Below are 15,550 nucleotides of genomic sequence, written 5' to 3'. Positions count from 1 at the left end.
CCCTCTCCTATGCCCCCTGCTTGTGTTCCCTCTCTCGCTGTGTCTTTCTGTCAAATAAATAAATAAAATCTTAAAAAAAAAAAAAATAGAAAAAAGGGTTAGTAAAAATACCTTGCTCATAAGGGTATTTCAAAGAGCAAAAGAGACACTTCATGTGGAAAGGGAATTTGTTGTAAAGTGCTGCTCATGGTTATCATTCTTTTCCAGAACATCCTTCTCCTATGTCTTTTTGTCTTGTTTTATTTTTAAGAAGTCTCCACACCCAGTGTGGAGCCCAACATGGAACTTGAACTCACAACCCTGAGATCAAGACCTGAGCTGAGATCAAGAGTCAGATGCTGAACCAACTGAGCCACCCAGGTGCCCCCAGAGCCCCCTTCTCCTCAGAAATAGCTGCACTGTGCACGCTACACCATTACCCGCCCCACCTCACCACACCTTCCCATAATGGATTCTGAATGCCACCCACCTCATACAACCTGGCCTCTTTGACACTTGAGCCCAGTTCTTCCACATTGGTGTGGATGTGCTGCTGTGTTTCCAGCTGCAACTCCACACTAGGCAGGTCATTGCCCCACTCTGCTCGCTCCAGTTTCATCTGGAAAAGAAAAAATATATATATATAATTGGCTGAATAGGGCAAACACAGAAAATTTTCAGAACTGATGGTGGGCAAGAGGACACCTAGGCCATCTCCATCATGGTCTCTCCCAGGAAAACGTGCCATTGTCACCCCCAGGGAGCTGGAGACTAGACCACACCAGCTACTGTAGCAGGGACAGCCTTCTGTTGCCTCGTTATGGGACACGTTCCTGAATTTACCAACCGGAAAAGTGTTTCCACACGCTGAAGATTAACGTTATAGTTTAGGCCTTTTCCTTTATGGAGGCTCTTCATTTTACAGTGAGAATGGATATAAGAAAGAAATATCTGAAAATGTTAAACTTTATTCATGGCATCAACTATTGACCAATAGCAAGTAATTTTCAAATAGCTTATCTTTGGATGTTTTTATTTATTGGTACGTGGGGAATCCACCTTCAGGGCATGGGAAGACTTTAACAGAAAACAAAAGGAAGGGGCGCCTGGGTGGCTCAGTTGGTTAAGCGACTGCCTTCAGCTCGGGTCGTGACCCCGGGGTCCTGGGACGGAGCCCCGCAGCAGGCTCCCTGCTCGGCGGGAGTCTGCTTCTCCCTCTGCCTCTGCCCCTCCCCCTGCTTGTGTGCGCTCCTGTGCTCTCTCTCTCTCGAATAAATAAAATCTTAAAAATAAAGAAAATGAAAGGATTAGAAGGATAAAAAAGACAGCACCAACCGCGAACCACTCTCCTAGAATACAGGTAAATGCGCCCCTAAAACCGCGAAACACAGGGGCCTTGCTAAATGCAAGAGGTAAGACCAACAGCAAAGAGCGAAGAATAAGCTCCTCTGCCAATGAGGAAATTTCCGAAAAGGTGACTGACATTTACAGACTGCAGTTTCTCCCAAGAGCCCCACTTTGAGCAGCTGGCTAAAGGGAACGTACTCCCAAAGAGCTTCAAATCAAAAAAGCCTATGCTATTCAGTGTGGGATTTTGGAGGATTTGAGCTGACCCCACCCATTTAACATTTGAGAAGGGGGCTTGAGTCCCTGGCAGCATTAATAATTAAGAGGGTTTACATAAGGGGCACAGAGCAACCTGGCCCCCTTAGACAAACTGCTGGATCCAGTAAGCCGGAATGCACTGCATAAGCATTTGGAACATACACCCACCTGCATTTCTTCTACCCAAGACAGTAGTTCATACACAAATCGAAGATTGCCTTCATCCTCAGAGGAGGAGATAGACACAAGTTCAGCCCGAGTCATGGGCTTTCGGAACCAGGAGGTAGAGGAAGAATATGTTCCCTTGGTCACGGGTTCTGCTTTCAGATGAGTAGTGGTTAAAGTAGAGGGTGGAGCCAATTCAAGCGAAGTGAAATGGCCCTTCCGATACAAGTTTGTACACTCTAGACGCAAGGTGACCAGCTCATCCTGCAGGCGCATAACCCTGAAATGCAAGAAGAGAAAAAAGGAAGGGACTTAAATCTGTAACTCACTTTTTTTTAAGTAAGGCTCCACTCCCAATATGCAGCTTGAACTCACAACCCTGAGATCAAGAGTCACATGTTCCACTGACTGAGCCAGCCAGGCGCCCCTGTAATGCACTTTTTAAGATAAAGTATTCCTTATCCATTTGACAAGGATGAGATAAAAATAAAAATGAGATCATATCAGGAAAAGTGTTTTGAGAAAGAAGTGTTATATGAACACAAGGTGGTATTAACATCTTCATCGTTCGGAGTTGTTGAGGCAAATGCCAAATTACAATGTTAATTGGAGGAGGCAAACCGGCATCTGTTTATATAACTCTTGGATGGTATGACAGAATAAACGATGGATTAGGGGTCAAAAGATGTGAGTCTTAGTCTTGGCTCTGTACAAACTATATGACTTAGATGCTCCTCATCCCCTCTATGGGGCTTGGTTTTCTTCTCTATAAAATGATGCATTCGATCACCAGCAGTTCTAACCCAGATGTGGTATTGTACCCCAGCAGGTCACTCTGAAATATGTGTGGGTGTTATAAGATGCCACAATGATGAGGGAATCCTACAGGTACTTAGTGGATGGGGCCTGCAGTGAGGGGAAATTGTCCTCCACCATGAGAATTTCCTGCCCCAAATACCTGTAGTATCTCCACTGAGACACTGACCTCCCATCCAAGTTACAAGATTCAGAGACTGACGCTTGATCTGTGAGCCTCAGCAGTAAGCAAGCCCTCTGTCAGAGTCTCACGTTCCTCACCTAAAAGCCAGCTCTTCTAGCTGGTAGTAATTCTCATCCCGTAGGATCTGGAGGTCCACCTGCAGCTGCCTGATGAGACCTTCACATTCCTGAATGTACATGATGACATCTGATTCACACTGTACCGGCTGTCCCGATTCCAGGTGAGCAGCGTCCTAAGACAGAAAGGGAGTGATGGGCATGGGAGAATGCCAGTGCCCCCAGTCACATGGACCGAGGGAGCCAAGGGGGTCACTGCACATCCAAGAATGAGGAAGAGACACAGCTGGACTTCTCAACCATTAACCTGCACCATTAGAGCACAGGGTGAGAAGGGGAGAACACGTGACATGAGGGGAGAGACAACACACACTCACAGCCTGCAGTGTATTCTTAGCTAGTGTCAGCTTCTCTTCACAGTTCAAAGCACCATTCTGGATTTTGTTTGCAATCTGTAGCAGCAATTCCAGCCTATAATAAGATAAAAACCATAGTCACATGCCAGGCTCCCAGTGGGTAGGTAACAACAGGTGACCTTCAGGCCCTGGGCCCACCTCTCCACAGCTGGGCGAAGCGACTTCTCTCGCTCCAGCATCTCAATGATGAGCTTTCCCCACTCTTCCTCCACGTCATTCGGGTGGTAACCTTGAGGCAGTTTAATTCGGCCAAATTCAATCCACACCTAAAAAATCCCAGAGACACTTATTTAGTCCAAAAACACAGCCATGCCCTCGGGCCCAGTTTTACACGTTCTTGCTACCTCACCTCTTGCTTCTTCACCCCACCACTGGCAGTTTCTCCTGTGTCCAATAATAGGAAACAACTGAATGCTTAGCAGTACCTCAACTTAAGGTGAGAGCAGAGAAACCACCTCCAAAATACAGGGACTACTACCTGTTCTAAATCTTTCCATTCCTTCTACGTTTTCCATAAATCCTCCTGTCCTCTCAGTAACCCCCTTCCAGAAAGGCCCAATGCCCAAATCTATGGTTTCAAATTCTCTAGGAATCAAAATGTGGATGGAAGTCTCTTTCCCTCCCATCTTAGCGAAAGAATTAGCTTTCTTCTGAAAAATAGAAAACTCATTCACAAATGAGTTGTGAATTCACACCCTCCAGGCACAGGGAAATTCTACTGCATTTACCTGTACCGGTGAGTAAGTGCACTGAACATCTTCCCATCACTCCAGCAGGAGGAAAAATTGGTACATTTGATTCGACATTTCTGAATAAATGTATGCCATTTTTCAAAAGCCTCTGAGAAATACAGATGGTTGATACTGCCCCTTTACCACAAAATTTCAAGACCAGCCTAAGAGTGAGGCTTGTCTGTCGCCCGGAGGGCACTGCTCTTAACGCAGGCTGGGAAGAAGACACAGGCAATCCAGCACGGAAGTAACAATAAGGCTAACTAGCACACCCCAAGAATCAGCAAAGGATAAGCTCCCTTACCTCTAATAATTTATATAATTCCTCAATTCTTCCTTTTTCTCTCTCCTTGGCCAGAATTTCTGTTTCTTTGAAGTGTATATATTGGTTATAAAGTGCCTACAAAATTAATATTTGGTAAATGAATGGATGGGTGTAAGCAACCTGACCCGCCTTTTATCCCACCTCACCCAGAAGCCAGCAGCAAGAAGCTCTGAGACTTAATCCCAGGAATGAATTTACAAAAAACAACTTAAGTCCATGACTTTACCTTTAGTTCTACAGGGTTCTGGGGAAAAGATTTATCTGACATCAGTATTGTATGCTGTTTGATCCAGGGAATGAGGGAGTCCACTCGGCTTTGGTATTCTTGCCACCTGGAGTCTACTTCCTATTGCCAAAAGGTAGATATCACACACCTTCTGATTAGCAGTACACAAAACAAGCACAGGGGACAGTAGCTTAGGCCACCCCAAACCACATAAAATTCCTTTCCTCTAATTGCCTACACCGCTGCTCAGCCTAATGCTTCGAGTCCCAGTTTCAGAGCTCCTCAAGGGCTCTCAAAAGAGGATTCAATTTCCTGACACTAGAATAGTCTATGCTGGATGCTACAAAATTAGCAGCATCTAGATTCATTCCCAGGGACCAAAGACAATGACCACATATAAAGAGGATGTGGATTCAGCTTGCTCTGTATAAACGTGCTCTGCCTACAGTGAGTGCTTGAGAATAAGGTCTAATCAGTACATTCCACCCAAACATATGGAAGTCAGAAGGCATTTTGGGGAAGCGTTCTTGTACCGTAGCACTGATTCCTTCTCCACCCTCAGGGACTTTAGGGAAGGCATCATAAATTGAAGACACATAAGTGATCACAGACTTTTCATCTGGAGATGGCACATCCACGTCTGAGAGAGAAATGGTAAGAAGTTTCTTAGTCAGAACAGACAAAGCTGCCAGGAGAAGGACAAGGAATGTAAGGCGAACATAACTCAACTCCGGCCAGGTCTCACCTTCGGCGTCCAATAAGCGGGTGACCCCCAGTCTTTCTGCCACTTCGAAAGCCTGCTCCAAGTTCTCGCGGTTACTTTGGATTTGTACCCTCTCCATATCCACCAGATCAGGTCTGTAAAAGTCCACCAAGGTACATGAAAGGCCACCATCTACACATCACATATGAGTTCACACAAAGTAAACCTCTTAGAAGTACCTGGAGCCAGAATACGCTGATTGCATGAGAGAGAAAGCAAGAGGTTTAGAAAGGTACTAATCCCATTTTCACTTACATGCTAGGAGCCCAGTGCTCGCTCATTCTAAACGCACACAGCAGGTAGGTTGGATTTCATGGGAAAGATATCATAAACTAGTATAGAGTGAAAATTGGGATGTGTTTATGACCACTAAGAGTGCAATAATTTTGATTTTTGTCATCAAAATTCCTATCTTCCTCACTCCTCACTCCAGTCACCTGCTGTTCCTTATCCACTCCATGTAAGCCCCCACCTCAGGCCCTCTGCACTTGCTCTTTCCTCCCAGTGCAGCATTCTGACCCTAGAAGGCCTGCATGGCTCGCTCCTTTACAGCTCTGCTCCAACACCCTAATCAGAGAGGCCATCTCCAGCGACCCTGTCCAAAATACAACAAACCCCATCACTCTCTTCCCCAACAACCCTTACATGATGGTGCTTACCATCATATAACACCATGTATTTATTTGTTTGTTGCCTAATAAACAAATTAGCTCCATGAAAGCAAGAGCTGTTGCTCTTTTGTACCCAGTGCCTAGAATAGTAGGAGTTGAATATATATTCCTTTTTTAAATAAGTAAAATGAACCAGAGTCTTGATGCTTGGTTGAGAGGAAAAGTGGCATAACAACTTATTACAAGCAAGATGAGAAGCTCCTCCAGGCACAGGGAAATTCTACTGCATTTACCTGTACCGGTGAATAAGTGCATTGAACATCTTCCCATCACTCCAGCAGGAGGAAAAATTGGTACATTTGATTCCTGTGTAACCAGCTGTCACCTTCTGGGTCCACAAGAGCAGCTTCTCCTTGGCTGACATGTCCCCTGACTCTCCACTAATGTAGATGTCAGAGATCTGCCAAAAAATAGGACACAAAGTACTTTAGTATAAATAAGATGAAGCCTTCTAGCCTTCTCTTCTTCATACATATGGCTCTTAAAGGAAGAAGGAGATCCAAGACTGGCAGAACTTCGGATGACAACTCCAACACAGATTCATTCTCTTTGGTAGTCAAAACGATGCAAACTAAAACGACAAAGAGGTCATTTTTCACCTACCAAATAGGGAAAGTTTTTTGTAATGATACTATCAGTACTGGAGAGAATACCTAACATGGATTCTCAAACAGCACACTCAGAGTGTGCATGTGAGAGTGCATGTGACCTAACTCCTCCAGATGGTAGTTTTGAACCAAAAGTCTTAAAACACACATACACGTGATAAGAAAAAATCAGAGATACATGCAAAAAACTGTTTATACAAGAATGCTTATCAAAATATGATAAACAGGGGTGCCTGGGTGGCTTAGTCAGTTAAGCAACTGCCTTCGGCTCAGGTCATGATCCCGGGATCCTGGGATCAAGCCCTGCGTCAGGCTCCTTGCTCAGCAGAGAGCCTGCTTCTCCCTCTGCCTGCTGCTCCCCCTGCTTGTGCTCTCTCTCTATAAATAAATAATCTTAAAAAATATCATAAACATTACAGCAAAAATTACAGAGCTTCAACTCTAATAAGGGATTGAATGGTTACAAAGTAAGAGCACATTCACATGGTAGAATTCTCTGTAGGACTTAAAAGGGTATGCTTTAAAAATTTCTTAATGACATTGGAAAATGATCACCATATTTTATGAAAAGAAAAAGAACACAAACAAAATAATAGTGGTTTTGTATAAAAGATATACTGAATACCTAAGTATGTAGTCATATATACAGATAAATACATATGTATACACAAGGTATGTGATAAATGCATATACGTAGTTGAGAGTAAATAAGGCGAAATACAGGAGAGAAAAACACCAAGCTCGTCATCACAGGTATCTCTAAGTGGTAGCATTAGAGGTGATATTTCTATTTTCCAAATTTTCTATGTCATGTGCATTTTTATAAGAAAATAAAGTTATTTTACGAATCCCCCCAAATCTAGCACAGGAACTACTTTAGAGAGAGGGCAGTGTGGGAGAGAAGTAAGTGCATGCCTTTGGTTCCATGCAGACCTGGGCTTGAATCTCAACTTCACCAACTGTAAGCTGGACCTCAGCCATAACATCTGTAAAGTGGGAATAATACCTACTACCTTTCTCAGGATTGCTGTGATAACCAACGAGATTATAAGTAAAGCACCTTGTCCAAACACAAGGCTATGGGTAACAGAGTTCTGTTTGCTCTTCCTTGTATGGATGATGGTCTTCCTTCAATTCCTTCTCCCACATAACATTAAATGTTATCTTCAATTACTGGCTTTTATCATACATTTGATCTTATCTCCCCTAGACTGTAGGTTTCCTGAGGAGCCAGTCCCTCATCTTAATAATCAGAATGATCTAAAATTCAAGAGCAGTCCCTACGAGGGAGAGCTCGTCCACGTGGCATGTTCAAGCAGAAGTGGGGATGCTGTGGAAGAAATAACTTCCAACTCTGAGACTCAGTGACCACAGAGCTTCCATACATCACCCACCGCACCTAGTGCTGTGCTGGTCACATGCTGGACATTTAACATGTTTAATTAAAAATCACTTAGTTTAAAAATAGAACAATAAACAAATATTAAAAAAATAAACAAACGTATTTTGGGGTAAGGCCCACCTAGAATTCTGAGACACACTACTTTTTTGACAGCAAACTTACTTAATTAGTAAATTCAAAACAGTGTGTAGTATAAACAAACAAGTTTGAGCTAAAATCAACAATGGTTGTCTCTCCTGGAGTGGGACTATGGATAATTTTCTTTTCTTTTTACTTTTCTTTTCTTCAGACTTTAAATAATGAACATATTTTACTTTTATAATGAAAGCTACAAAATAACCTTTATCAATAAAAGAATAAGCCTTTGAATCAGAGAGACATGCATTTGAGACCACAGGCAAATAAATTATCTAAGTTCTTGCACCCCATCTTCCCCATATTTAAAATAGAATAACTTTCCCATAGGGTCATTATAAGGATTAAATAAAGTGATGTAGGTAATGTGCCTAAGGAACGTGCATTTCCTTTCTATCATAATAAAACAGCATGCTGGGGCGCCTGGGTGGTTCAATTTGGTTAAGCGTCTACCTTTGGCTCAGGTCATGATCCCAGGGTCCTGGGATCGAGCCCCACATCAGGCTCCCGGCTCAGCGGGGGGCCTGCTTCTCCCTCTCCTGTTCCCCCCTTCTTCTGCTCCCCCCACATCAAATAAATAAAATCTTTATTTGACAGAGAGAGACACAGCAAGAGAGGAAACACAAGCAGGGGGAGTGGGAGAGGGAGAAGAAGGCCTCCCGCTGAGCAGGAAGCCTGATGCAGGGCTCAATCCCAGGGTCCTGGGATCATGACCTGAGCCAAAGGTAGACGCTTAACGACTGAGCCACCCAGGTGCCCCAAATAAAATCTTTTTTAAAAATAAATAAATAAAACAGCATGCCCAGCACAACTTTGGGGCCAGGTGTTTTGGGCAAGGAAGGCACAGGCATGTCAGTAGAACACCTGTCTCTCAGCTGTCTCCATCAGGTACGGCACTGTGAAAGGAGTATCCTCTCTGGTGGTCAGTACAAGGGGGCAGTCAACAATAAAGCATTTCCAAGTCTCTGAATACAATTTACAAACTCAACTCCTGGTAGATAAGATTAAATATCTGGTGAAGATACTCTAAATTCAGAAAAACACAGGGCCAGGAACTTTAACACTCCATTAAGTATACAAGAAAGCTGAAGACTACTAAATATTACTAAAGTGTCTGAAGAAAGACTACGGGAACAAAAGAGTATGGGGAGCCTGCATGGAGTCTAGAAAAGGAAAATCAATACGTGTTGCCTCTAAGACTGTGATGGCAAAACGGTGGTCTAACCAGTAGATTCCAGGATTCTCGTCCCCTTGACAGGTGCATTTCTACAGGAGAAATCAGGCTGCCAAACTTTGATGATGCCAGTCAGTAAGATCACCCTACAAATCTATCCTCTCTACCCATCGTCTCTTTGCTCTGACTCCATGTTCACTCAACAGTCTGTCCTAAAGCAACAAAATGCACTGAGTGGTCAGTTCAAATACTGTACCACTTGGCAGTTAATAACTCATATTGTAAATTAATTAATTTACATCAGTTAATCTCTAGTAAGTATGACCACTGTGAGTCAATCCTTTAAAACTCAGTCAATTCCAAGTATGCTGAAAAAACAACATACAGAGTTGCAAAGCGGAGGGCCCAACAATGGATCACGGTACCCAAGCCATCCTCCGGTGGCTCTAGTGAAAACAGCCTCCCCCACCCCCCCCACCCGGTACCAATTCTATTCCAGTTCTCCTTAACAACACTTCGAGATGCTTATGTCAGTGGCTTGGTACCACCAACCGCCGACAGACCCCAGCACTGCCAATAGCCGCCTCACACATGTAGTAAGGCAAAAACACTGTCAGGAAAAGGATTATGTTGAAGCAAAAAGGGACAGAATCTGAATAAGCAAGAGGAAATCTGAGTATTTGGGTTCTTTATTAAAAAAAAAATGTCCACTTAATTAGTTGGCATCGTATGTCTACTACAACTACAGTTAATCTCTGGTGGCATCCTATCTGCCAATCACAGTTATCTTGTGTATTGCACGGAAAATCGTTCAATGAACAGCTTACTTCAGATTTTCCACACAGCTATAATGAGACAGGGAAATGTCTGGATCCCTCAGGGAAAGGACAAATACCCTGTTTGGATTAGGGCCCTTCCTAGATAGACCGTGAACTGGATGAGAAAAATGGGATTATCATCACAACCATCTCAGTAATCAAACTGGGCTTTTGTCCATGTCTTCATGGAACGTTCACATGTGATGTGCACAGCGCTGTCCTTGGGGCTATGTAGATGCTTTTACCTTAATCTCCCAAATGCAGAAACCCGGCTGCAGTGTCAGGGAGCTTTCTCCCTCATCTGGATTTTTATTTTATTTTATTTTAAAGATTGATTGATTGATTGATTTTAGAAAGAGTGAGCGAGCACGAGCAAGCAAGGGGAGGGGCAGAGAGATACTTCAGCAGACTCTGCACCGGGTGTGGAGCCTGACACGGGGCTTGTTCTCATAACTCTGAGATCATGACCCGAGGTGAAACCAAGAGTCAGACAACCAACTGACCACACCATCCAGGCACCCTATCTCATCTGGATTTTTACAAAGAAGCCATCTGGAGAGGAGGACAGCTTCAATACCATCCCAGAGACTATGCAGGTCTACCTGAATTCTTTTTTTTTTTTTTTTAGATTTTATTTATTTATTTGATGGAGAAAGACAGCGAGAGAGGGAACACAAGCAGGGGGAGTGGGAGAGGGAGAAGCAGGCTTTCCGCAGAGCAGGGAGCCTGATGCGGGGCTCGATCCCAGGACCCTGGGATCACGACCTGAGCTGAAGGCAGACGCCCAACGACTGAGCCACCCAGGAGCCCCCTGAATTCTCTTTCAACCCACACTTTCCAAGTCCTGATTAATCCCTTCTCTGAAGTGTATCTAAAAACATAATGTGTTCCTAGTAATTCAATAAGTATTTATTGAACAACATCTCTTCTGTGCCTAACATTATTCCAGGCACCATGGAGAAGAACAAAAAAAGTCCAACACTATTTCTTCATTCTGTTATTTCTTTGACAACCCCTCTATTCTAGGAGCTGTGGTTAAGTTCTTGGTATCTCAAAATAAAAAAGTCAAACACTGGGGTGCCTGGCTGGCTCAGTTGGTAGAGCACTGACTCTTGATCTCAGGGTTGTGAGCAAGTTCGAGCCCCCTGTTGGGGGTAGAGAATACTTAAAAAAAAAAATTACAATCTTAAAAAAAAAAAAGTCAAACACCAATTATTCATTCTGTTGTTCCTTGACAATCGCTCAGGCCTCAAGCCCAAGCAATTTAGCAATATGACACACAGAGGGATCAATGCTGTGACAGAGGTAAACAAGTAACCCAAACTAGCATTGCCAAGGAACCTCTCTGAGATGACATTTATGCTGAGTTTCAAGATATAAGCAGAAGTTAGCCAGGTGAAAAGAGGGAAATAAAAAAACCAGACATAATTGCCTTGAAAGAATTTAGGTGATAGTTGCCCTAACTTGCTAAAGAAAGACTATCCCAAATATAAAGCCCTCACCAATTTTTCCAAATGATAGCAGATGGATGGAAGAGAGGAATGGAGAAAGGGAAGCTTTGTGGTCCTCTTGAATATATAAACTTTTAGAAATTCATTTACACATATACACATTTAAAATTAAGCAGTATATCTAATGCATTAATTTAGAATTAATGCCACTTGCTGAGATGAGCACCAGGTGTTGTATGGAAGTGTTGAATCTAATATTACATTGTATGATAACTGGAATTTAAATAACAACTTTTTAAAAATTTTGAAGTAATGCATTTTCTATGTTTACATTTCATAAAATCATGTTATTCAAACTCTTCACATGCATCTTTGGCATCAATGTCTTTTTCATCAATAAAGCTACTTAAAAAAAAACTAAAGCTACTTTTTGAGTGAATATTCTTAGAAAACATCATCTACATTTCTTAGTAAGATTTCTGAGATACAACAGCCCTTTTCTGGATCCATGTTGTCACTGAAAATTTTATCCCCAGCCACAGGAATCCAGTTGCATCACACTGAATTAGATTTTTCCCCCCATGCATTCATTCTATTGGTATTTATTTATGGTTTCCATAATGTGAACGCTTGCTGTGTGTTTTTTATAAGTGATGTGAATGATTTTTTTTTTTAAGTTTTTAATGTGATTAAGACTTACTATATACAATACATTCAACAATTCAAATTAGTACATTTATATTCTCAAAAACAATATAACTAAAACTTTCTTAGGCTTTTTGTCTAACCAGTAATGTGGGTTGATCCCCACGAAGGTTGATATCAATTGAACTAGCAGATGGTGACAAATTCATTCATCCTTTTTCATGAACTGACTGTAATTTCACTGGGAGCCCAATAACAAGAAAAACTTTATAAAAAGTCAAATATAAAGAGAATCCCTCTTTTCTGAAGGCTAGTTTCTGGAGGGAAAAAAACCCTTACCTTGCATGTACCATATGTGGTAGGTCACATGAAAGAGTTATGCTGAAGGCCCCAAAGAAGCAACCGTAATAGAGTAACTAGTAATATCCAGCAGAGGATCTCAACAGAATGAAAAATTAGTATGGGTTAGAGTGATAAAAAAATCACACTTAAACAAGTATGATTTAAATTTACCCTCGGGACGCCTGGGTGCCTCAGTAGGTTAAGCGACTGCCTTCGGCTCAGGTCATGATCCCGGGGTCCTAGGATCGAGCCCCGCATCGGGCTCCCTGCTCAGCGGGGAGCCTGCTTCTCCCTCTCCCTCTGCCTGCCACTCCCCCTGCTTGTGCTCTCTCTCTCTCTCTGACAAATAAATAAATAAAATCTTTATAAATAAAAAAATAAATAAGTAAGCTTACCCTTGAACGATGTTCTAGAATAGAGAAAGAAGAAAAGAATTCTAGGTAGAAAGTGGATGTAAACAAAGACTGGAAGTTGAAATAAGTTGAAACTGGAATAGATGGGTGAGGGGTTGATCTGTGAAGATAAGTAGGTTCAAAGGGAAAACTGACACAGGAGAGAAGGTTAGATAGATGACAGAGGGTTGGAAGGCGAGGCTGTGGAGTTCAGACTTTGTAAGTCTATATACGTCTCAGGGAATGGGACTAGATAGAGTAAGCAAAGAGAGACTTGATTCTCATGTCCTGAAGTTTCTAGCTGACCTCATCCCACGACAGGGACGGCATCGGACTGAAAACTTCCATCCAAGGAGTAGGTGAGGGCAGGTGCCGTCGTTCGTAACAAACGCCTGGCTAGTTAGAGGGCTCTGAAGGCAGCTGTGTTTATTACCAACACCCGAGTTAGGTAACTGTCAAGGGGTGCTCCTGTCAGCATTCAAATTCAGAGTCTTGGAGAGCTCTTGAGGGAATACGACTAGAATGGAAATCCTATGTCATAAAATATGGGCATCCTTCAATTCTACTAACTATTGGAAACTGCTCTCCGAATACCAGTTCCACTTGGCATACTGCTTCCACACACAGGGTGCGAAGAGATTTTCCATCATGCTACACCCTCATCTGCACTTGGGATTTTCAGACTTTTTATTTTCTGATGGGTTTAAAAGGCTAACTTGTTTTGATATTTATATCTTTGATTACTAGTGAGAAAGGCATGTGTATGAGGCATCTGGGTTTCCTTTTTTGTGAATTGCTTATTCCTGGGTTTTCCCCTATTTTTTCTACGAGGGTGTTTGCCTTTTTCTTATTTGGTAGGGATCCTTTAAATACTAATACTAATAACTAGCATTTATTGTGCTAATTCATAAAATTCTCACAACTCTACATAGTATATACTACTCTTATCCACAATTTACAAATGAGGAAATTGTATCACAGAGAAGTAGCTCGCCCCAAAATCCACTGCTAGTAAGTAGCAGAGCTGGAATTCAAACTCTGCCAATCTGGCTCCACACTCTTAACCTCCTTACTTAAACTACATTTCACAGATTCTGAATATTAATCCCTTCTCAGAATATGCATTATACAATAATTACCACTGTTTTTCTTAACTTTCCATTTGAAATGGAAAATTTCAAATACATGCAAAAAGACAATACCATAATGAAATCCTCCTAGGTACCCATCACCCAGTTTCAACCATTTCAACTCATAGCTAATCTTGTTTCATCTGCACTCCGCCCACTTCACTCTCCCCTGTTATTATGAAGCAAACCCACACACATGCATTTCTTCCATAAACACTTCAGTAAGCATCTCTGAAACATGAGGACTGGATAAAGTACTCTCTACACCCAACATGGGGCTCAAACTTAGAACCCCGGGATCAAGAGCTGCATGCTCCACCGACTGAGCCAGCCAGGCGCCCCAATAAGAAGGCTTTTTTTTTTAATTTAATTTTGAAGTAATATCTATACCCAACATGAGACTTGAACTTACAACCCTGAGCTGAGGAGTCACATGTTCTACTGACTGAGCCAGCCAGGTGTCCCTAAATCATGAGGACTCCTTTTAACATAACCATACCACCATGTTATACTTCAAAATTCATGATGATTCTTTAGAAATAATACTTTGAAAAAGAAAAAAGCCCTTTCTTAAATAAAGCTCTAGCTTTGACTTTAACTGCTACATTCATCTAATAGGATCATCTGGTTAATTTTGCTTTCTTCTTGCAATACAAAGCCAGTATTAGTAAAACAACTCCCTGTAATTAAAGAGGAGAAGTGGGAAAGGGGTACTTGTAAACTGAAAAGGCTGAGCCCAGAAAATAATACACCAAACAATTTCCTTCTCATCACTCCTAGCCCCCAATGTTATCTTACTATTCACTGTGGGGACTCTAAGGTTTCGTGGCATCGTACGCAGCCAGATTCTTCACTTGACAGAACCTGCCGACAGTGTGGACAGGAGACTGGCATGGGAGCCAGGCCAGGGAGGGGGAAGGGATTTTCAGTACTTTTCCTTGTTCCAGTAAGCCAGGTATTGTGGGTGTTGATGGCAGCTGGGGGGAGGGAGTCCTCCTGAGAGAAGGTCTGTGCCTGACACTCCCACCCAGCTCCAAATCCCAGTCCACTTATTCTGAAAACCATTTCTATTAGCTGGTCCCTGTCAGCCTATCTCGGTGTTAACTACTTCCTGACAAGGGAAGTATTAACGATCTCAGGTGAACAGGAAGGTAGACCATTTGTCTTCTCCTATCTAAACCCCACACTCAGCAAGAATCAGAATCAGTTCCCATTTCTCTCTATCCTGAAAAGAAACAAAACCCACTGCCAAGTTTGTCGCGCCACAGCCTGGTCCCAAGCCCGACAATATGCCCTGGGCGGATCAACCGGAGAGACGATGCGGCCTGAGTTCCGCCAACAACAGACGGCACTCTGGAACCCGAACTGCTTCCGGAGGAGGGTTACTACTCTGACATTATTAAAAGCAAAACAAGCGCCAAAGAGCAACCACAAAATCAACTCTGTGGAACTGCCGGCTGCCAGGCCTTCAGGGAAGTGCTGGAGTGTGAGCAGCAGCACTGCCCTTCTGACCGCG

General features: G+C 42.7%; 1 protein-coding gene across 34 annotated transcripts in view; it reads right to left on the bottom strand.

The window, feature by feature from the left end:
- The window catches only part of MACF1 (microtubule actin crosslinking factor 1), a 340,905-nt gene that overhangs the window by 157,262 nt on the left and 168,093 nt on the right, over positions 1 to 15,550 (bottom strand). For all 34 annotated transcript variants that reach the window (XM_027622580.2, XM_027622734.2, XM_027621977.2 and 31 more), the window contains 10 exons: positions 6,171 to 6,337; positions 5,249 to 5,361; positions 5,037 to 5,143; positions 4,504 to 4,623; positions 4,257 to 4,352; positions 3,360 to 3,487; positions 3,183 to 3,276; positions 2,827 to 2,981; positions 1,753 to 2,029; positions 470 to 598 (listed from right to left, as the gene is read on the bottom strand). In XM_027622580.2, coding sequence (XP_027478381.1) covers positions 470 to 598; positions 1,753 to 2,029; positions 2,827 to 2,981; positions 3,183 to 3,276; positions 3,360 to 3,487; positions 4,257 to 4,352; positions 4,504 to 4,623; positions 5,037 to 5,143; positions 5,249 to 5,361; positions 6,171 to 6,337 — 1,386 coding nt within the window. The remainder of the gene's footprint in view (positions 1 to 469; positions 599 to 1,752; positions 2,030 to 2,826; positions 2,982 to 3,182; positions 3,277 to 3,359; positions 3,488 to 4,256; positions 4,353 to 4,503; positions 4,624 to 5,036; positions 5,144 to 5,248; positions 5,362 to 6,170; positions 6,338 to 15,550) is intronic.

The sequence above is a fragment of the Zalophus californianus genome, chromosome 4, assembly GCF_009762305.2.
Source record: "Zalophus californianus isolate mZalCal1 chromosome 4, mZalCal1.pri.v2, whole genome shotgun sequence".
Lineage (NCBI taxonomy): Eukaryota > Metazoa > Chordata > Mammalia > Carnivora > Otariidae > Zalophus > Zalophus californianus.
The sequence above is the reverse complement of the archived record's forward strand: the minus strand, read 5'-3'. Positions and strand labels throughout refer to the sequence as shown.